At 35.7% G+C, this 22,079-nt stretch overlaps 1 protein-coding gene across 1 annotated transcript in view; it reads left to right on the top strand.

Annotated features, from left to right (window-relative positions):
• LTN1 (listerin E3 ubiquitin protein ligase 1) overlaps positions 1-22,079 on the top strand; it is a 63,068-nt gene that overhangs the window by 23,666 nt on the left and 17,323 nt on the right. Inside the window, exons 12-19 of the mRNA XM_047099393.1 lie at positions 2,396-2,585; positions 3,076-3,315; positions 4,125-4,278; positions 5,054-5,198; positions 5,695-5,881; positions 7,371-7,530; positions 8,397-8,501; positions 11,571-11,713. Coding sequence (XP_046955349.1) covers positions 2,396-2,585; positions 3,076-3,315; positions 4,125-4,278; positions 5,054-5,198; positions 5,695-5,881; positions 7,371-7,530; positions 8,397-8,501; positions 11,571-11,713 — 1,324 coding nt within the window. The remainder of the gene's footprint in view (positions 1-2,395; positions 2,586-3,075; positions 3,316-4,124; positions 4,279-5,053; positions 5,199-5,694; positions 5,882-7,370; positions 7,531-8,396; positions 8,502-11,570; positions 11,714-22,079) is intronic.

The following is a 22,079-nucleotide window of genomic DNA, read 5'->3' as shown; positions in this document are numbered from 1 at the left end:
GTTAGAAAACTTCTTTATTATTGTAGCTTTCTTCCCATAACCTGGGAAGGCTTTAGGTTTAGGTGTTTACCTTTCTGTAGTATTATTTTTCTGGTTAGGAATATCAGCAAAGACTGAAAAGGCTCTGGTAAATCCACTATCTTCCTGGGAAGATAACAAAGGGAGAACTAAATATTTGGTTATCTTTAAATTAAGACTACAGGTTTCTACTCTTATCCTAGTTATTTTTTCTTCTATAGAAGTAGATTGAGAGGTTTTAGCTTTGGCTCGAACACCTCAGAAATTGAATTTGTCCTGCTTTGGAATACTATACAGGCAAATTAAAATCTTTCAGACTTTGTCTGATTGCCACTTGACTAAATAAGAAAATTAGTGATGAAAATAATGAAAAGAAATCAAGGAACATAAGCAATTTAGAAGTTTTAAAGTATTTTTTCCCCAATGAAGATGTAAGTGATGTAACACTTTTCAACCATAGAAATGGGATTTTTTTGCACTGTTAAGTTACCTAAAATTCTTTTTTAGCATTTTTTATTATTTTTAAAATTCACATACACAGATAACTCCTTAATTTACAAGTTTCTTTTTAAATTATGGTAAAAGCCCATAGCAAAATGTACCATCTTAACTCTGAGTTTATAGTTCAGTAGTGTTAAGTATATTCTCATTGTGAACCAGTCTCCAGAATTTATCTTGCAAAACTGAAACTCTGTGCCCGCTGAACAGTGACTCCCTATTTCCCTCAATAGTTTATTTTTACAAAATAAATACAGAATATTAATTTACTGTTTTTCAATGAGAAATAGAATGTATGAAGTACAGCATTTATATTAGTTTACCCAGTACCTTCTCTCTCTATAGGCAGGTTACATGAAAAGCCAAATTATCAGAAATCTACTTGGTAAGTCTAGAATTAGAGCAAAGGGAGTTAGTAATTTGATAAGAGAAGACATACCCATTTGCAACTTAGGAATGTGCCTGCTGGTTAGCTCAAATACTCCTAACCTTTGGGAAGACTATTTTCTTCCTGGGCAGTATTTAGAAGTTCATGGCCAGTGTTTGCCTCCTGTACTTCCATCACTAACTGATGTCTCCATCCCTTAAAGCTGGTGAGGTTCTTTCTATGGATATGTTAAAATGAGTATTGTACATCATATCTTTCTAATTTGAGAGACATTTTACTCAAAAGTTTATTTCCTAGATTCAATAAAATAAATGGGTTTTATTTAGTAAACTGTGTTAGGAAAACCAATATTATGGCCATCTAAACTCCAGATTTCTTTGTTTTTATGCAACTTTATACTTTATGATCGGAGTCATAAACTCAGCTTCTTTAAAAACAACCTGCATTTTGTAATCAGAAAAGGACGTTAGTGATTTTCTAGGTTAATCTTCATTTTTAAAATAGGAAATAGGCCCAAATTGGTTAAGAGATTTGTCCAGGATCATAAAGCCAGAAGATTGGCAAAGCTTGGGGTAAAATAAAAGCCCAGGTTACCTACAGTTTTTTAATAAAGAACAAACAGTTTTTAGGCACTACCCAATCCGCACTTGGTTTTTTGTTTTTTTTTTTTCCAGATTGCTTTGAAATGAACCAAGTTGCAAATTCCTTTCTTATCAGCCCTTAAAGCAAAAGAAGCTCTGGGAACATGGATCAGCATGCTTTTGGGGGTGGATTTACAGTTTTTTGTGTTTTTTTTTTTTTTCTTGCTTCCCCACCCCATGAAAATAAACCAGTTGCTGTTAGCTATCTGGCCCCAGTTACTATTGCAGAGAATTTGGGGAAATATGTCCCATTGTTCATATTGAAGTATTTACCACTATTAAGTATTAATTGTTCTTTAATTTTAGTAAAATTAATGAACAAAAATTTAATACATAGAGCATTTTAAAATCTGTCTTCAAAGTTCATCCGTTCGTTATTCATTGAACATATCTGCAGTGTTGATAGCAGGTATCAAAGAAGTTTAAGACAGTCTCTGCTCTCAAGGAACTTACAATCTCATTGGAAACAAGACATACACAGATGAAACATTATAAATAATAATAAAATCCAGTAAGTGCTTTAGAAATTCAGAGAAAAGCAGTTACGAGTATGGGCTTGAGTGGATGGGGGAGCCTTCATAAAGCAGGTTGGCTTTGTAATGATTCTCAAAGAATGGATGGGATTTTGATAAAGAAGAGAGAGAATATTTATGGTTGGGAAAATAGCCTGAAAATGTATGTAAGCAAGGCTTAGTGGGGAACAGAGACGATATCAGCCGCCTTAGAACTTGAGGAGGAGTGGGGGCTAGTGTTGGGGTCATGATGACGAAGGGAGGTAATATGGTACAAGTAGTATAGGCAGATATGCTTTTTGATCTTGAAAATTTTTGCTTTAATTTTATGGTTTTAGGCATGTTCTAGTTCAGATAAACATGCTTTAGTAACTCCTTGGCTAAAAGGAGATATCCTTGGAGAGAAATTGGTAACCCTGGCAGATCATCTTTGTCATAAGGACTTGGAATCCACAGTATCTTCTGATTCTTACTTCTCGGAGAGATGGGCTCTTCTAAGCTTGGTATTATCCCAACATGTTAAAAATGGTAAGCAGAAATAGGGCTTTTGTTTTTTAGTAGGCAATAAAGTTTTCACTTTTGGAAGGGATTCCATGTTACAAAGTCTGTATGTTATTGGTTGAGAATAACAAGACTTAATTCATGCAGCTATTTTAATTTTGTAAGCACCCTAAATATTTAAGCCTTGTAGCATGACTTGGAAGACATTTTAATATTTTTAAAAAGTTTTACATTTTAAAGGGTTTTGAGTTTAGCAAAGTTATTCACTAACTGTATAGAGCATTGTGCTTTTTTTTATTATTTTTTTAACTTAATGTAAAACTGCTCTTCTACATGAGAGTTTTTATATGTGAGAGATCAGATTGATTTGTTGATACAATTTTCTTTTGTCTAATACATAATTTTTTTTTTTAAACACATGGAAAGACTTAAGTGGTTGTTAACCCAAAGTAAGATTTTAAAAAACACACTGTTAATATTTTTTAATTTTTTGTTTGTGTGAACTTTTTTTCTCTAGATTACTTGATTGGAGAAGTATATGTTGAAAGAATTATTGTTAAACTTCATGAAACTTTATCCAAAGTAAAGGAATTGTCAGAAGCTGAAAATAATGATTCATCAGTGTCTTTTATCTGTGATGTGGCCTATAACTATTTCAGCTCAGCAAAAGGATGCTTGCTAATGCCATCCTCTGAAGACTTATTATTAACTCTCTTTCAGTTATGTGCTCAGAACAAAGAAAAAACACATTTGCCAGGTAATAGCCTACTGCTCAAATGTTTTGTTGGGAATCTCCGGCTCTGACCTTCATAGTGTAAGTGCCCAGGCTTTATTAATTGAATCATAATGTACTTGAAAGTTGAAAGCATTTTGAGTAGAGGGCTACAAATCTTAAACACTTTCAGCTTTAGAAACCAAGTCAAAGGTATATGTAGACCTTATGTCTAAATTCTTTCTTGGTATCAAAGAAACAGTTTTGGAAGGGGCTATGATAGATGAGTTAGAATCTTAGCCCTTTCACTTAGGAGCTGTTGTTTGGCAAGTTGTTTAATTTCTTGATGCTCCAGTTTCCACATTCATAAAGGAGGGTATATTAATATGTCCTTCTCTTATTCACTCTTGGTATATATCAAAATAAAACTGAAATTGCCTTTGTAAGGACTATATTGCCTTATATGTTGAGACTTAATTATGAAAGGCATTTTAAAAAACACTAGTATCGATAGAGAGCCCTCCTCCCCAACCCTTTCTTTCATACTACTCTGTTCGGAAAAGGTGTAATATTTTTCACATCTCCAAAAGGACAATGCTCTTGTAAATAAGAGTAGAAAAGAGCTAACTTTAAAAATCTTAACATGTTTACATTTATATGGCATGAGCTAGTTTGTATTATTGCATATTTATGACATAGCTATTTTGTTTTGGCAATTAAATGGTAATTTTATATTTTCCATTTTTAACGGTACCTTAAAAATCTCAGGTCTGCATGGAGCTATTTCATACATTTTGTACTGGTTATAGTTGCTTCGCAGGGATTACAAATTACTGTTGACATCTTGATTTTAGACTTTCTTGTCTGTAAACTGAAAAATACTTGGCTCTCTGGTGTGAATTTATTGACCCACCAAACTGGCAGTACATGTAAACAGAGTACCTTCCTATGTTTGTCTGCTCTGTGGCTGAAGAACCAAGTTCAGTCTTCATCTTTGGATATCAAAAGGTAACTTTTTTTGTACTCATTTGCACAGTATCTCTTCAATACCTGATCACTGTCTTTAAATTACAGCCTGTCTATGAAAAATGACTTGTTATGTAAGAAATCTACGGGACTCTTAAGAGAAGACCCAGACAAAAATATTTTTCCAAAAGGAATTTGTTTTAATGACCATCAATTTAAACTCAATTCAAGAATGATTTGTTATATCTGCTGGACTCCTAATTTATGCTGGTGACGTGATCGTAGTGCTATCCTGTGTCTTGTGGGCTGGTATGGATTATAACCGTAACCTCCCATGACTACCACACATCGTGGTTATTCTTCATTGTTTAATTTTGGGGCCCTGGTAGCCTCTGTTTTAAGATGTTGAATTGCAAATATATTTCACACCACATACCTAAATCCTTTTATAGAAGTGAAAACGAAGAGAAGGCATCCAGAGACTTTTAGGGTTGGGTCATATGTTTTTCTGATCGTCATGGCTTCTCCCCCCATATAATGAGGTAGTTGTGTTTCTGAAATACCTTTTCCAAAATAGGTCAAGTTCCCTTCATTCTGATACAGAAGCAGCACTCAATTTCAAACTATAAATGTTGTATTAAATCCCCAATTTGATGGTGTGTATGTCAGATACAGGGTAAAGGACTTGCTTAGTTTCATTTTTACTGGTCTTTTTGTTCAGGTAAAGTGTTCCCTGCCATAGTATTTAGTGTGTACCAGAGTGCTCAAGTTAGTCATAGCATAACCATGATTGTCACATTGTTTGCATTATTTTCAGTCTTCAAGTCCTCTTGTGTGCTGTTGATGACTTGCTAAATATGCTTCTAGAAAGTGAAGATACTAATCTTCTGGGAGTTTATATTGGAAGTGTAATGCCAAGCAACAGTGAATGGGAAAAGATGAGACAGTCTCTTCCAATGCAGGTATGTTTGAGATTGGACAGTGCTTATCTCGTTCTGAAGTTTGGACTTCATGCAAGCTTAAACATTTTAATTTTATTCTGGAGAAGGGAAAAAATTGAACAAAATGAATATCTTTTGTTTTATCCTTGGGAGGAAAAAAAGGTAAATGAAACGAGTATCTTGCTTTGCCTTTACGTCTCTGAATGCTCACATATTGGATGTTTGTTGTTTGTGAGACACTGGCAGTTGCCACGGTACGAGGTGAATTAGATCTAGTTCTGTCCTGAAGGAGTCTTAAAGAAATACACATGTTGATAATTTCCTGAAGCAAAACCCAAACTTCTAGGCTTCTGTGATTTTCTTGATAAACTAGTAATAACTTCATTTTTGAAGTTATTCTAATAACATTGTGAAGACTGATAAGCTCATTTTTGTTCCCTGTCTTACTTGCAGAGATAGTAAATAATTTAGAATATCTAATGATTTTTGTATATAATTGAATGTATTCTTTTTACAGTGGTTGCATAGACCTCTTTTAGAAGGAAGATTGAGTTTGAATTATGAGTGTTTCAAAACAGATTTTAAAGAACAAGATGCAAAGAAACTTCCCAGCCATTTGTGTACTTCAGCATTATTGAGCAAAATGATATTAGTTGCACTGAAAAAGGAAATAGTCCTAGAAAATAATGAGCTTGAGAAAATAAGTAAGTATATATGAGCATTCAGATATAATAGCATTGTTTTGGAGTAATTTGTATTAAGTATAATTTTGAAATACTTTTGATTACTCTGCAATTTAAATCTTTAAAAAATCAAGAATCTTCCATTCCTATTAACTATTGTAGTGATGAGAAACTTGAGGTTACTTAAATGACGAATGGTAAATTGCAAATCGGATGAAAACATACTGAAATTTTCTATAATCTTGTTAGCTGTAGAGCAGAATTTGTTACAAGATCAGTTACTTAAGCTGGTGAGACATCAGTACTAGGTCCTATGGCGCATAATTCTAAAGAAAATGGTTGAGTTTAGTGTTTCATCATGGATTGTGATTTAAAACACTATACCTTCGTGTTGATAGGGATACATAGGTATGTATGTAGATATATATTTTTTTCCTGGCAAGTGGAGGTCCAAATGTTGAATCCCATGGGGATTTAGGACTTAAAATTCCCCCATTCCAGGAAATGGTGTAGAATTGTAAGTAGCAGTGTGACCTAAACAAAATGGTGTTAAAGGTAGAAGTTTTGCATAATTTCTCTGTCAGTCTTGTTTGTAAAACTTCAGCTGTAGCATAGTTACTAGAGGAAAATATATGCCCTGTGGAAGAAAGCTGGAATACTTCTTGATTTGCCAACTCCACATGCAGTAAAGGGCAAGGAGATTAGCCTGCAGTTGCAATAGTGTGTTTTTGTGGCGTGTGTTACTAATTACAAACTGACAACATTATGTATTTAAGCTTCTTATCAACTCTGTCAGATATTATTATTATGGTTTTTGTTACCTGGTTTTCTTAGCTTGACTTGATTAGAGGTACTTAGCTTGTAAGGGATAGGATTAGATTTTTAAACCAGGTCTCAAGTCTTCTGACTCCAAAGTCCATAAATGGCTTTATAAAACAGACTTGTGATAATTGTGTGTTAAAACCTATGATGTGCCAGGTTTTGTGAGAGATTCTTGGTCATTTAATTCTCATAGCAGTCCCTGAGCTAGATTTTAGTATTCTAATTGCTAACTATGCACACAGCTCAATTTGAGTCCAGACCAGTCTTTCACCGAGGTCCATGCCCTGTTTACTATATCATGGTGTTTCCCATTTCTTAACACATTGGCTTGAACTTCTCATCTCAGGTCTTGGGACCCTTAGTTGTTTGTCCTGTGTGTAACTTGTTACCACCTGTGGCAAAAAGAGTAGGAAATTCTTCCATTATCTCTGGTAACTTAGGCCTGTCACATTGTTCACTGATTAGAAAAGGGACCAAATAAGATTTGGGAGAAGAGTGGCATTTTGTATCAGACAAATGTTCTCAGTTTTCGTTATCACTGAACATCTCAAAGCAGATTTAGAAATCAGTTCACAGATATTTTGAGACTGGCAGGCGTAGCAGTATTTGAAAATGGGGCGGTGAAATGAAAATGATCAAAAGTTCCTTCACAGAGTCCACTTGAGATAATGTGTTGTCCATTCTGTAGTTGCAGAACTGCTCTATTCACTGCAGTGGTATGAAGAATTAGACAATCCCCCTATTTTTCTAACTGGATTTTGTGAAATGCTTCAAAAGATGAATATTACATATGATAACTTATGTGGACTTGGTAATACCTCTGGCCTTTTACAGCTGCTATTTAACAGGTAAGAATCCCTTTCAGCTTCCGTTTTTATATGATTGTTTTACTGGCTTTTGGCTTTGTTTCTGTAAAATGTTAAGCTCACTTCATGCTAATCTTTCAGAGGGTTGATTTAAATTAAACCCAGTTCTTAATAATAAGTACTTCGTGGATTCTGAGTACTTGATTTATTCATCTAGGGAGATATTTGAACTTTGCCTGTGTTCTTAAATCCATAAATTACATTGAGGAATGGGGCAGATGACAATGAAAGACATAGAAACCTTGTAGAAGTTGTTTTGTCACCTGTGATCCATCCTTCCCGCTACTCTCAAACCTTATACTTTGCATGTTGTTACAGATATGTCTTAAGATTATAAACACAAAACCTTCCCCTTAATTGATGGGAGTTTATTGAAGTTACCGTGTTGAACTGCCTCTCTTTGTTTTTCACTTGCCTGTGATGTTTTGAATATGCTTTGCCTTATCAGAGGTCCCAGGCTGAGCTTTTCTCTGCAGTCTCCATCTACATACTCTAGGACACTCAGAACTTTCCCCCAGTAGATATGAATACCTCCTTGGTTCTTCAACATTAACCAGGCTTGGTGTCCTCTGGGATATGTCCTTTTTCTGGCTACCGTCTCTGATCCTCAAACCTGCTCTCCTCTATTAGGATTTGAAGGGCTTTGGGATGAGAGCTCAGTACCAGTTGTAAAGGAGTGTTGGAAAGCTAGGCTCCCAGACTTTTCAGTAATGGCAGCTGTTCGGGGGCAAAAGCCCTGAGTGAATTGATACCCTCACAAGGTGATTGATTTAATTCCGTAAAAGGAATCCAGATAAATGGTAAAAATTGTAAACACTTTGAAAGTGGATTTTTTTTTCTTTTTTTAGATCCATGGAAAATGGCACCCTTTGGTCTCTTATTATTGCTAAGTTGATCCTTTCCCGAAGTGTTTCATCTGATGAAGTAAAACGGCATTATAGGAGAAAAGAAGGGTATTCTGATTTAAAATGTTTATACTTTGTAATTTGCTGTATTTGGTCACTTTGGCAAGCCCAACTAATGAATAATCTCTATATCAGTCAAGGAAACAAGGTTTAAGAAATGCGGAAATTCAAGGAAATGAGATTAAAGACTTAAAAACAATTTAAATTATTTTAGGTTTGGGACACACCTTCTCATATAAGCATTTTAAACTTTATAATATTTTGTTGTGGAATTTTGTACTTGGTTTAAAAAGTTAGCATTTTGTTAACTTGCTCTCTTTTCCTCAGAAATCTTTTTGGTGGAAATCTTTCTTTTACCTCTCCCTAATATCCTTCTTCTGTTACTTTATTTGCTGTTTGGAAGTGATAGGGAAAGTTACTTATCCTTTGCTTTAGTAAGGATCATCCTATTGAAATATATTCTAGAAATGCAATAAATGTGTTCTTAAGACAAAGAAATAGATTGTGGGGTTGGGCATACTAGAGTTCTAGAGTTGGTCATATTAGAGAGGCTGAACCTCAGACATTTAGTTGAAATTTACTAAGAGGCATTTTGAATTTACTGGTTTACCAAGAAGAATTCTGAAATGATATGTATATGATCTTGTACACTAAAATCATGAAATAAATTTCAATTTTTTCTTATTGAAAATTTTTTTAAACTTGTTATTTTAAGGTAGTTATAGATTTACAAGCAATTGTAAGAAATAATATAAAGAGATTCCATATACCCTTCATTGAGTTTCCCTCAGTGGTACTGTTTTGCATAACTTTAATACAGTTTTACAATAAGAAAATGACATCAATACAATCCACTGACCAAGTTTACATGTACTTATTTGTGTGTGTGTTCTGTGTAGATCCCATGTGTGACGCCACCACAGACCAATAGACAGAACAGTGTTACCACAGGGACCTCTTGTGTTACCCTTTCACAGCCAGGCCACCTTTCTTTTTCCCATTCTCATCTCTTGCAACCAGTAATCTGTTCTTTTTACCATTTAGTTAAGTTATATAAATGGAATCATGCAGCATATGATCTTTCGATATTAGCTTTTTTATTCAGCATAATTTAATTTTTCTGATTATGAAAGTAACGGAATTAACTGGAGATGTATTAGAATTAATTACTAATATGGATATATATACTTGACAGAAAAATCAGAAACTTTCTTATTCAGTAGTAATAATTAAAAATGTCATGGGAAAAAAGATTCTATTCACAATGACAACAAAACTATACCTAGAAATAAATTTAACAACAAAAATGCAATTATGAAATTTTAGTAAAGATTACAAAAAAGGTAGGAAGCTAAATTGTAAAAATGGTTGTATCAATCTGTAATTGCAATGCAATCTCAATAAAAATTCCAGCAATATATTTTGAAAAACTTGACAAACTGCTCTAAACACAGTATGCATTTGAAGGAAAAAATGCTCAAGAATAGGTAGGAAATTTCTGAAAGATAAAAGTGAAAAGGAATTGTCTTACCAATACAATAATTAAGCAGTATTAAATTGGTGAATAGACAAATCAGTGGATCAAGACACAGAATCCAGAAACTGAGCCATAGGTGGCCTTTCAAATCAGTGAGGTGAGTGGGGTGCCTGAGTGGCTCAGTTGGTTAAGCATCCAACTTTGGCTCGAGTCATGATCTCACCGTTTGTGGCTTCAAGCCCCACGTCGGACTCTGTGCTGATAGCCCAGAGCCTGGAGCCTGCTTCGGATTCTGTGTCTTCTCTCTCTGCCTGTCCCCCACTCGTGCTCTGTCTCTGTCTCTCTCTGTCTCAAATAAATAAATAAATAAATCCCACAAATCGGTGAGGTGAGTGAATATTAGATGATGTTAGGAAAATTGGATATGTGTTTGAAAAAAATAGTGAGGTGCCTCTCTCTTACATTATACACAAGACTGAAGTCCAAATGAAAGCTAAATGTAAAGAGCAGACCTATGAAAGTATTAAAGGAAATTAAGAAGCTCTGTATAATCTTGATATGGGGAAGATCTTAAGCAAAGCACAAAAACCCAGAATCTGTAAAAGAAGTGATTTTGTAAAAGTGAAAACTTCTGGCAACCCATGAGCCCATCGACAGATGAATGGATAAACAAAAATATGGTATATACATACAGTGGAATATTATTTAGCCTCGAAAAGGAAGGAAATTCTGGCACATGATACAACATGGATAAACCATGAGGATATTATGCTAAATAGAATAAGCCAATCATAAATGACAGATATTATATGGTCCACTTCTGGGAGATACCTAAGGTAGTCAGATTCAGAGAGACAGAAAGTAGAATGGTGGTTGCCAGGGCTTGAGGTGAGAGGAAATGAGGAGTTCTTGTTTCATAGGTAGTTTTTTTTTATTTGTTGTTGTTGTTGTTGTTGTTGTAAGATTTTATTTCTAAGCAATCTCAGAACCTGGTGTGGGGCTTGAACTCACAACCCCCAAGATCAAGAGTTGCATTCTGTATAGACTGAGCCAGCCAAGTGCCCCTCATGGGTAGAGTTTCAGTTTGGTGAAAGGAAGAGACTTCTGGAGATTGGTTGCACAGTAGGTGGAATGTACTTACCACTACTGAACTGTACGCTTAGAAATAGTTCATTTGGGGGGTTGCCTGGATGGCTTAGTCAGTTAAACGTCTGACTCTTAGTTTTAGCTCAGGTCATGATCTCACGGTTTGTGAATTAAGCTCTGCGTTGGCCTTTGTGCTGACAGCACAGAGCCTGCTTGGGATTCTCTCTCTCCCTCTTCTCTGCTCCTCCCCTGCTCATTTTCTCTCTCTCTCTCTCTCTCTCTCTCTTAAAATAAATGAACAGTAAAAAAATTTTTTTAATAAATAAAAATTAGAAACATGTAAAAAAGAGAAGCAGTAAAGAATATCCACAATCTCATCATTAAGAATCAGCAGCTGTCAATCTCTTTTCATAGTTTCTTTTTTTTTTTCCTATACAGTTATTTTATATAGTGGAGTTATTAGTCTTCTTGAATATTTTGAAGGGCAGGAATTTTGTGAAATAACTGCATATTTAGGATAAATATAATTCATACTTTTCCTTTCCTTTAAACAGGTTTTTCCCACTAACGGAAGGCAATATGCATACCATTCAAAGTCTCTGTCCGTTTTTGTCAAAAGAAGACAAGAAAGAATTCATTGCTCAATGTATACCTCCCCTTTTGGCCTGGACTAAGGAAGATCTTTGCAGTACTAATGGTTAGTGCCTGATAATAAATATTTCTTTAATTATTGCTTAATATCTAAATCCAGATCTAGCAGAGGTAAATTGAATTATAGCTGATTTATTCCTACTTTATACTTTGCTACATAACACGTTGACAGTCAGTAGTATGGGTGTCTTTGGGGAGTGGCTGTTACCACTTTGCAGTACAGAAATGCTACAGCCTTAGGGAAGACTAAAACCACAGGTATCAACAAAAAAAACCACCAATGTCCTCTAATTATTTCCATGCATAGCATTTTTAGCTATGCTTAATTTCAATTTCTCCCTAGTCAACCACTGATTGAACATATAAAGGTAACAGAGAGAATAGCTTTCATTGTATTTTAAACCTTTTTGGACACTCTGTACTCTATTAGTTAGTTTGTTTATTAATTTAATAAACATTTACTGAACATGGCTCTGTGGCAGTTCCTTTTGTGGAAAGGACAGACATAAAGTTATATCGTGGTAACCAATGTATCAGAAAAATGGCCTGTGTGTCAAAGCAGCAGAAAACAAGTTTCCCCGCTCTGCTTTGCAGCATCAGTGGCGATTTCACAAGGAGAAAAATTTAAGTGATGAAGGATAGTTTTCCATGTGGATATAATTGGGGATGGGCATTTCAGGTACACAGAAACAAAAAAGTGTTGAGAGTTCAGTTTGGCTGGCATTTCAGGAAGAAGGCTGGGGACAAAGGGTGTTAGGATGTACAAGAAGCTGAATTTTGAGAAAATAGTAGGGAAAAGGCCTAACATTGTAGGTTAAGGAGTTTGGACTTTAAGAGGTAGGCACTAAGGAGCTGTTGGCTCAAATTAGGTAGGAGAGTAGTAAGACTATCTCATTAGAAAGATTATTGTAAGGGGCGCCTGGGTGGCTCAGTCGGTTAAGCATCTGACTTCAGCTCACGTCATGATCCTGTGGTTCATGGGTTTGAGCCCTGCGTTGGGCTCTGTGCTGACAGCTCAGAGCCTGGAGCCTGCTCCAGATTCTGTGATTCCCTCTCTCTCTGCCCCTCCCCCACTTGCACTCTGTCTCTCTCTCTCTCTCAAAAATAAACATTAAAAAAAAATTATTTTGAGGGGCACCTGGGTGGCTCAGTTGGTTAAGCATTCAACTCTTGATATCAACTCAGGTGATGATCTCAGGGTCATGAGATTGAGCCCCACGTTGGACCCAGTACTGAGCATGGAGCCTGCTTGGGATTCTCTCTCTCTCTCTGTCTCTCTCATTCAAAAAAAATTATTTTGATAACTGTGAAAGGTGGATATGAGGGAAGTGAGATTTGGGTTATAAGACAGAAACTGTTGGAATAGACTTAATGAGAGATAAACAGTTTAAATCAAGGTATAGATGGAAGAGAGGATTTGGAAATGAAAGAGATTAAGGAAATAGAATTGGCATGGCTCTGTGATTCTATATCTTAATTGGATAGAAGGAAATACTATTAGTCCTCACAGAAAACCTTTGTTGTTGTTGTTTTTTAAACCGTGCATGAGAGAACCTTTAAAGGAGACTTGAAGGTTGGGAGGAAGATAGGGCAGGGGTATACAGGGAGCCAGTGTTAAAATTTGAAAACATTAGATTACGGTGACTCTGGAATAATACTCCAATGGAGATTGTTGACTTGATGGAAATACTCCTTTCAAAGCCCACGTCATATAGGTGGTAGTCTAATTTATAAATAAGAATGAGCTTGTCTGGGGAGAGTGAAGAGTGAGAAGAATATCAAGGGAACGCCAGTACATAAATATAAGGGGTGTATGGGTGGGTGGAGACTTAAGAATAAGGGCCACAGATAAAGAGAAGCAGAGAAGTTTTAGGTAGTATTCATCACCCGTGTTAAATGCCACAGAGGTTCAAATAAAATTCAGGACTGAAAAGTGTCCATTAGCTTTGGCATTACGGGAATGAAGAATGGTGAGAAAATAGAGCCAGATAGTTCTAAGTGTTCGGTGAAAAGGGATGTAGAAAGAAGGTGAGAACTGGAGGTGAATTCAAGGTCAGAGGGAAAACAGGTGTAGAGGAGGAGGAATAGAAAATAGAGACAGAGTCATTGATGATAGTTCCCACTGAGGAGATGAGAGGGATGGGATCTAGTTAGAAGATGCTGACCTTGTGTAGGTGGAGTGACTTTCTTCTGAGAGAAGTTAAGGAGAAATGTGGGGGCGGGGGGCAGATGTGAATAAAGAAAACATAGGGAACTTCATGTGTTCCTTACTTAGCTTTATGTCTCTTTGGGCTCAGTCATTTGATGAGTGGAAAGTGGATTGCAGATTTTAAGAAGGTAATGAAAGTTTGAAGTAGTGGATGAAGAATATGCCTATCGACAAACATTTGTCAAAAGGAATTACTTTATGGCACCTAGGGCCAGCTGATGTCAAAAACAAATTTTTAGGGCAGTAAGCTTTATAGTTGCGTTCGCTTAAGGCTGCGATTTGCAGTCGTGGAACGGGGGATGCAGTTGGACAGGCTGTGTGGAGAGGAGAAGAATTACCCAATGGGAGTGTGGGTGGTTTCTCCCGCACAGGTTATAACTAACCGAAGGATGGCAGAGGGGAAGCAGGGGCAGGAGACAGGGCTGAGTGTCACACAGACCACGAGGTGCCTAGCTGTGTGGAAGCCCTTGAGGAGGAGGAATGTTTTTGAGATTTGACAACTGGGTTTGCTCTTTCAGCCTAAGTAATGAAACAGAATTAGCTAATGTACTTTTCACTATTTAGTTATTAGAAAATCCATTGTTTCTGATTATACTTGAGCTGCCTATTCTATTTTGCCAGGAAGATTAAAAAAAAAAAAATTCTTCCTCTGCCTTTAAAAGAGGATTAAATACATTATACATTTTTCTCCCTTTTCTTCCTTGGTTCCCTTTTACCTACAGGATAAAAACCTAAGTCCTTAGTGTGGCCTATGGAACATTTTACAGTCTGATGGCAACTGATCTCTCCAGTTTTACCTCTTTTTGCTTTCATCCTGGACCCTCGCCATGCTGAAAACTTGTGGTTTCTTTAAAAAAAATTTTTTTTTAACGTTTATTCATTTTTGAGAGACGGAGAGAGACAGAGCATGAGCGGGGAAGGGACAGAGAGAGGGAGACACAGAATCTGAAACAGGCTCCAGGCTCTGAGCTGTCAGCACAGCCCAACACAGGGCTCGAACTCACAAACTGCGAGATCATGACCTGAGCTGAAGTCAGACGCTCAACTGACTGAGCCACCCAGGTGCCCCAAAACTTGTGATTTTTTTTTTAACATTTTATACTTTTTTTTTCAGTTTTATTGAAAAATTATTGATGTACATAATTGTGTAAATTTAAGATGCACAACATGATGGTTTGATTTACATATATTGTGAAATGATTACCTTGGTAGGTTCAGGTCACATCCATCTTCTCAGATATAATAAAAAGAAAAGAAAGGAAAAGAATTTCCTTCTTGTGATGAGAACTCTTAGGATTACCTTTTACCGACTTTCCTATATATCATATAACATGTTGTACATTACATCCCTAGTACTTCTGTATCACATAACTAGAAGTTTGTAACTCTACAACATCTTTCCTCCAAGCCCCCTCTCCTCTGATCTTCCACCTCTGGTAACCACAGTCTGATCTCTTTTTCTATGAGTTTGGGTTTGGTTTGATTCCACTTATGAGTGAGATTATATGGTATTTGTCTTTGACTTATTTCACTTTAGCATAATGTCTTCAGGGTTCATTCATGTTGTCACAAATGGCAGGATGTCCTCTTTTTTGGTGACTGAATAGTTTTCCATTCTATATATATCTACCACAACTTCTTTTCCATTTCATCCTTTGGTGGACACTTGGATTGTTTCCATGTCTTGGCTATTGTAAATAATACTGCTGTGAACATGGGGGTGCAGATACCTTTTGGAGTTAGCATTTTTGTTTCCTTTGGTTATATGATGACCTTTGAATAATGTGGGTTTGAATTGTGTGGGTCCATTTATATACACGTTTTTTTCAATAAATACAATACTAGAAATGTATTTCCCTTATGCTTTTCTTGACATTTTCTTTTCTCTAGCCTTACCATAAGAATATAGTTAATACAAATAGCATGTAAGATATGTGTTAATTGTCAATGTTATTGGTAAGGCTTCCAGTCAACAGTAGTAAAGTTTTTGGGGAGTCAGCAGTTATATGCAGATTTTCAAGAGCATGGGGTGGGGAGATCAGTGCCCCTAATTCCCACCTTATTTGAGGTTTAACTATATTCCCAGAAATGGAATTACTAGATCATATGGTAGTTCTGTTTTTAATGTTTTGAGGATGCTGCCTATTGTTTTCCATAGCGGCTGTATCATTTTACAGTCCCACCAACAGTGCACACAGAGTCCATTTTCTTCACAGCCATGCTAGCATTTGTTACCTATCTTTTTGATGATGGCCCTTCTAGTAAGTGTGAAGTAATATCTCATTGTAGCTTTAATGCATTTCCCTAATGACTAGTGATGTTGAGCATCCTTTCATATATCTGCTGGCCTGAAATATATTTCTTTGCAGAAATGTCTGTTCAGGTCCTTTGTCCTTTTAAAATGGGCTGTTTTTTTGCTCTCAAGTTGTATGAGTTCTTTATGTATTTTGGATATTAATCCCTTATTGGATATATGGCTTGCAAATATTTTTTCCCATTTGGTAGATTGTCTTTTCACTTTGTTGATGATTTCTTTTGCTGTGCAGAAACTTTTTAGTTTGATGTAGTCTTATTTGTCTGTTTTTTTATTTTGTTACTTGTGCTTTAGGAGTCCTATCCAAAAATTAATTACCAAGACCCATGTCAAGGGGCTTTATTCCCCTGTTTTCTTCTAGGAATTTCATAGTTTCAGGTCTTATATTTAAACCTTTAATTGATTTTGAGTTAGTTTTGCAAGTAATGTAAGATATGGGACCAGTTTTATTATTTTACATGTGAATAGCCTATCATCCCAGCACCATTTATTGAAGAGACGAGCTTTTCTCCATTGAGTATTCTTGGATCTCTTGTCATTTATTAGTTAGTCATATGTACTTGGGTTAATTTTCGCCTCTCAGTTCTGTTTCATTGGTATGTTTGTTTTTATGCCCTATTATACTGTGTTTCAGGAAATGTGATGCTTCCTGCATTGTTCTTTCACAGAATTTCTTTGGCTATTCTGGGTCTTTTGTGGTTTTGTATATATTTTAGGTGTGTTTTTTTACTAGTTATGTAAAAAAATGTCATTGGCGTCTTGAATAGGGATTGCATTGAATCTATAGATGGTTTTTGGTAGTATTGATAGTTTAATAATAGTAATTCTTCTAATCCATGAACATGGGATACCTTTCCATTTATTTGTTTCTTTGATTTCTTTCATTAATATCCCATAATTTTCAAAGTAGGACTTTCATTTTCTTAGTTAAATTTATTCCTAAATATTTGGTTTTTGATGCTGTTGTATATGGGATTGATTTACTTATTTCTTTTGCAGAAAATTTGTTGTTATTATATAGAAATGTTACTGGTTTTTGTATGTTAATTTTGTATCCTGCAACTTTACTGAATTCATTGATCTAACAGGTTTTTGGTTGAGTCTTTAGGATTTTCTATATATTAAATCATGTCATCTGTAAAGAGACAATTTTACTTCTTCCTTTCCAATTCTGACCTTTTATTTCTCTTTCTTGCCTGGTTGCTTTAGCGAGGACCTCTAGTACTATGTTGAAAAGGAGTGGTGAGAGCAGGCACTGTTGTCTTGTTCCTTATCTTAGAGGAAGAGCTTTCAGCCTTTCACTATTGAATATGATGTTAGCTGAAGCCTTGTCATATATATCCTTTACTATTGTGATATATGTTATTTCTGTGCCTAATTTGTTAAAAGTTTTTATTATGAATGGATGTTGAATTTTGTCAGATGCTTTTTTCTTTGTATCGCAATGATCATATGATTCTTTCATTTTATTACTGTGATATATATATTGATTTGCATATGTTGAAACATTTTTGCATTCCAGGGATAAATCCCACTTGGTCATGGTGAATGATCCTTTTAATGTGCTGCTGAATTCAGTTTGCTAGTATTTTACTGGAAATTTTTCATCTGTATTCATTAGGAACATTTGCCTGTAGTTTTCTTTTCTAGTAGTATCCTTTCCTGATTTTGGTATCAGGATAATGCTGGCCTTATAAAAAGAATTTGGGAGTATTCCCTCCTCTTCCATTTTTTGGAAGAGTTTGAGAAGAATGAGTGTTGATTTTTCTTTAAATAGTTGGCAGAATTCATCAATCAAGCCATCTGGTCCTGGCCTTCTCTTCATTTTTGATTAGTGTTACTCAGATGTTCTGTTTCTTCCTGATTCAGTGTTGTTAAGTTGTATGTTTCTAAGAATTTTTCCATTTCTTCTAGGTTGTCCAATTTGTTGGCATGTATAGTGCATAGTAGCCTGTTATGATCCTTTGAATTACTGTGATATCAGTTGTAAGGTTTCCTTTTTCATTTGCAATTTTGTTGATGTGAGTCCTTTCTCTTTTTTATTCCCTTGGGTAGTCTGTCTAGGGGTTTGTCAGTTTTTTTCTTTTCAAAAACTAACTCTTAGTTTGTTAATCTTTCCTATTATTTTTCTCTTCTCTCTTTTATTTCTGCTCTAATCTTTTTTTTTTTTTTTCTTCTGTTAACTTTGGGCTCAGTTTGTTCTTTTTCTAGTTCCTTAAGTCATAGAATTAGGTAGTTGATTTGGAGATCTTTTTTGCTTCTTAATGTAAGCATTTATTACTGTGAACTTCCTTGTTACGACTGCATTTGCTGCATCCCACAAGTTCTGGTATGTTGTGTTTCCATTTTTGTTTATCTCAAAGTTTTAGTTCTGCTTTAATTTCTTCTTTGATCTATTGGTTGTTTAGGAAAGTGTTAATTTCTTTATGAATTTTCAAATTTTCTTCTTGTTACTGATTTCTAGTTTGATGCCATTGTGGTCAGAGAAAGTACTTGGTATGATTTCAGGGTTTTTTTTTAATTTGCTGAGACTTGTTTTGTGGTCCAGCCTATGGTCTGTCCTAGAAGAACGTGTATTCTGCTCTTGTTGGATAGAACAGAAGCATAAATGTTCTAAATAAATACATATATGTTAGGATATAGGAGTCTGTTTTCTTCTTTTTATGTGTGTTAGGTCCATTTGGTGTTGTTTAAGTCCACTGTTGACTTACTGATTCTTTGGATAACCTATCTTCATTGTTGAGAGTGCAGTATTAAAAGTCCCCAACTGTTACTGTATTACTGTGTTTTTCCTTTAGCTCTGTTAGTTTTTGCTTTATATATGTAGGTATTCCAATGTTGGGTGCATAAATATTTAGTATTATACTATCTTCTTGAAAAATTGACCCTTTTATCATTGTAATGTCTTCATCTCTTTTTATCATTTCCAGTCTGTTTTGTCTGATATAAAGTAAAGGCACACCTTGTTTTGTTGCACTTTGCTTTATTGCACTTGGCAGATACTGGGTTTTGTTTGTTTTTTTGTAAATTGAAAGCTTATAGCAACCCTCATCAAGCAAGTCTATCAGTGCCATTTTTCCAACAGTATTTGCTCACTTCATGTTTATATGTTATATTTTGGTAATTCTTGCAATATTTCAAGCTTTTTCATTATGTTTTTTTCTGGTGATCAGTGATCTTTGATGTTACTATTGTAATTATTTGGAGGTGCCATGTGCTATGCCCATGTAAGACATCTGACTTAATTGATGAGTGTTGTGGTGTGTTCTGACTGTTCCACCAACTGGCCATTCCCTGTCTCCCTCCTCCTCCTTCGGTTTGCCTGTTCCAGGCCAGTTAATAACCCTACAAGGACCTCTGCCTGTTCAAGTGAAAGGAGAGTCACGTGTCTCATTTTGAATCAAAAGCTAGAAATGATTAAAAAACAAAACAAAAAAAGCTAGAAATGATTAAGCTTAGTGAAGAAATCATGTTGAAAGCCAAGATAGCTTGAAAGCTAGGCCTCTTGCACCAAGCAGCTAAGTCGTGAGTGCAAAGGAAAAATTCTTGAAGGAAATGAAAAGTGCTTCTCCATTGAACACATAAATGATAAGAAAGCAAACAGCCTTACTGCTGATGTGGAGAAGATTTAGTGGTTGGATAGAAGATCAAACCAGCTACAACATTCCCTTTAGGTCCTAACTTTCTGCAATTCTAAGAAGGCTAAATGAGGTCAGGAAGCCGCAGAAGAAAAGTTTGATGCTAGGAGAGGTTGGTTCATGAGATTTAAGAAAGAAGCCATTTTTATAATATAATCGTGCAAGGTGAAGCAGTAAATGTTGATATAGAAACTATAGCAAGTTATCCAGGAGATCTAGCTAAGATAATTAATGACAGTGACTATACTAATAATAGATTTTCAATGTAGACAAAACAGCCTTCTTTTGGAAGATGCCATTTAGGACTTTGATAGCTAGAGAGGAGAAGTCAATGGCTGGCTTCAGAGAACAGGCTGACACTCTTAGGGGCTAATGTAGCTGGTGACTTTAAATTAGAATCATTGCTAATTTACCATTGTTGTTTCAGTTTGCAGTTTTTTTTATATTATATAATTGCTAGATTATTGTAGTTATGGTTATTTTTAATATATTTTATTTTATTTTATTTATTTTTAATGTTTATTTTTGAGAGAGACTGCACAGGGGAGGGAGACAGAGAATCCGATGTAGGGCTTGAACTCACAAACTGTGAGATCATTATCTGAGCAGAAGTAGGGCCTTTAACCAACCCTGAGCCACCCAGCTGCCCCATTTTTACTATATTAAAAAAGAAGAAACCTTTTTTTTTTTTTTTTTTTTTTTTATTTTTTTATTTTTGGGACAGAGAGAGACAGAGCATGAACGGGGGAGGGGCAGAGAGAGAGGGAGACACAGAATCGGAAACAGGCTCCAGGCTCTGAGCCATCAGCCCAGAGCCCGACGCGGGGCTCAAACCCACGGACCGTGAGATCGTGACCTGGCTGAAGTCGGACGCTTAACCGACTGCGCCACCCAGGCGCCCCAAGAAGAAACCTTTTAACTAGAGTTGTAAGTGAATTATGTACCACTGTTGTCATATTGTAGAATTCAACTCTATTTATTTACCATTACCAGTGAGATTTATGCTACCTTTTTATGTTTTATGTTGCTAACCAGTGTACTTTTACTTCAACTCAAAGAACTCCTTTTAGCCTTTTTTGTAAGACAGATCTGATGGTATTGAACTCCTTTTGCTTTTGTTTTATCCAGGAAACTTTCTGCCTCTTCTTTATTTCTGAAGGACAGCTTTGCTGGGCATAGAATTCTTGGTTAGCATTCATTTTCTTTCAGTATTTTGAATGTCATCCCATTCTCTCCTGGCCTGAAAAGTTTCTTTTGAGCAAACCATTGATACTCTAATGGGAGTTCTCTTATATGAAATTTATCATTTGTGCTATTCTTAAAATTCTTTTGACTTTTGACAATTTAGTTATGATATGACTGAGGGTAACCCTATTCACATTCAATTTATTACCAAGTAATTATCCTCATGGATCTGGATGTGCATTTCTCTCTGCAGGTTCAGGAAGTTTCAGCCATTATTGCTTTAAATACACTTATTGTCCCTTTCTCTTCTCCTTCTGGAATTACCATAATGTGAATATTGTAGTTCTTTTTTCATTGTGTCCCATAATTCCTATAGGCATTTTCTTTCTTCATCTTGCTTTTCTGACTACATAATTTCCAGTGTCCTATTCTCAAGGTGTCTGATCCTTTTGCATAGTTCAGTCAACTTTTGAAACTATTGAATTCATTTCATTTTACTGTATTTTTCAACTCCAGGATTTCTGGGGGGTGTTTTTGTTTGTTTTGTTTTTTATTTTTTTTTTAACGTTTATTTATTATTGAGAGACAGAGACACAGAGCATGAGCAGGGGAGGGGTAGAGAGAGGAGGAGACACAGAATCTGAAGTAGGCTCCAGGCTCTGAGCTGTCAGCACAGAGCCCATCGCGGGGCTCGAACTCACGAACTGTGAGATCATGACCTGAGCTGAAGTCAGTTGCCTAACCAACTGAGCCACCCAGGCGCCCCTCTGTTTGTTTGCTTTGATGGTTGCTGTTTCCTTATCAAACTTCACATTTTGTTCATGCATTGTTTTTCTAACTTTGTTTAGTTGTCTTTTCTTGTAATTTGCTAAAAACCTTCTTAAGAGAATTATTCTGAATTCTTGGTCTGCCGGTTTAACTGATTTCCATTTCTTTAGGGTCATTTGCTAGAGCTTTAGTAGTTTCCTTTGATGGTGTCAGATTTATCTGATTATTTGTGATCCTTTTTTTCCTTACGGTGGTATCTGCACATTCAGTTGTGCTCCTCTTCCAAACGTTATGATTT

The sequence above is a fragment of the Lynx rufus genome, unplaced genomic scaffold (genome assembly GCF_022079265.1).
Source record: "Lynx rufus isolate CCGP_SWC_20201006 ecotype Redwood Valley unplaced genomic scaffold, mLynRuf1.p SCAF_5, whole genome shotgun sequence".
Classification (NCBI taxonomy): domain Eukaryota; kingdom Metazoa; phylum Chordata; class Mammalia; order Carnivora; family Felidae; genus Lynx; species Lynx rufus.
Note: the sequence above shows the minus strand (reverse complement) of the source record. Positions and strands in the feature narration are given on the sequence as shown.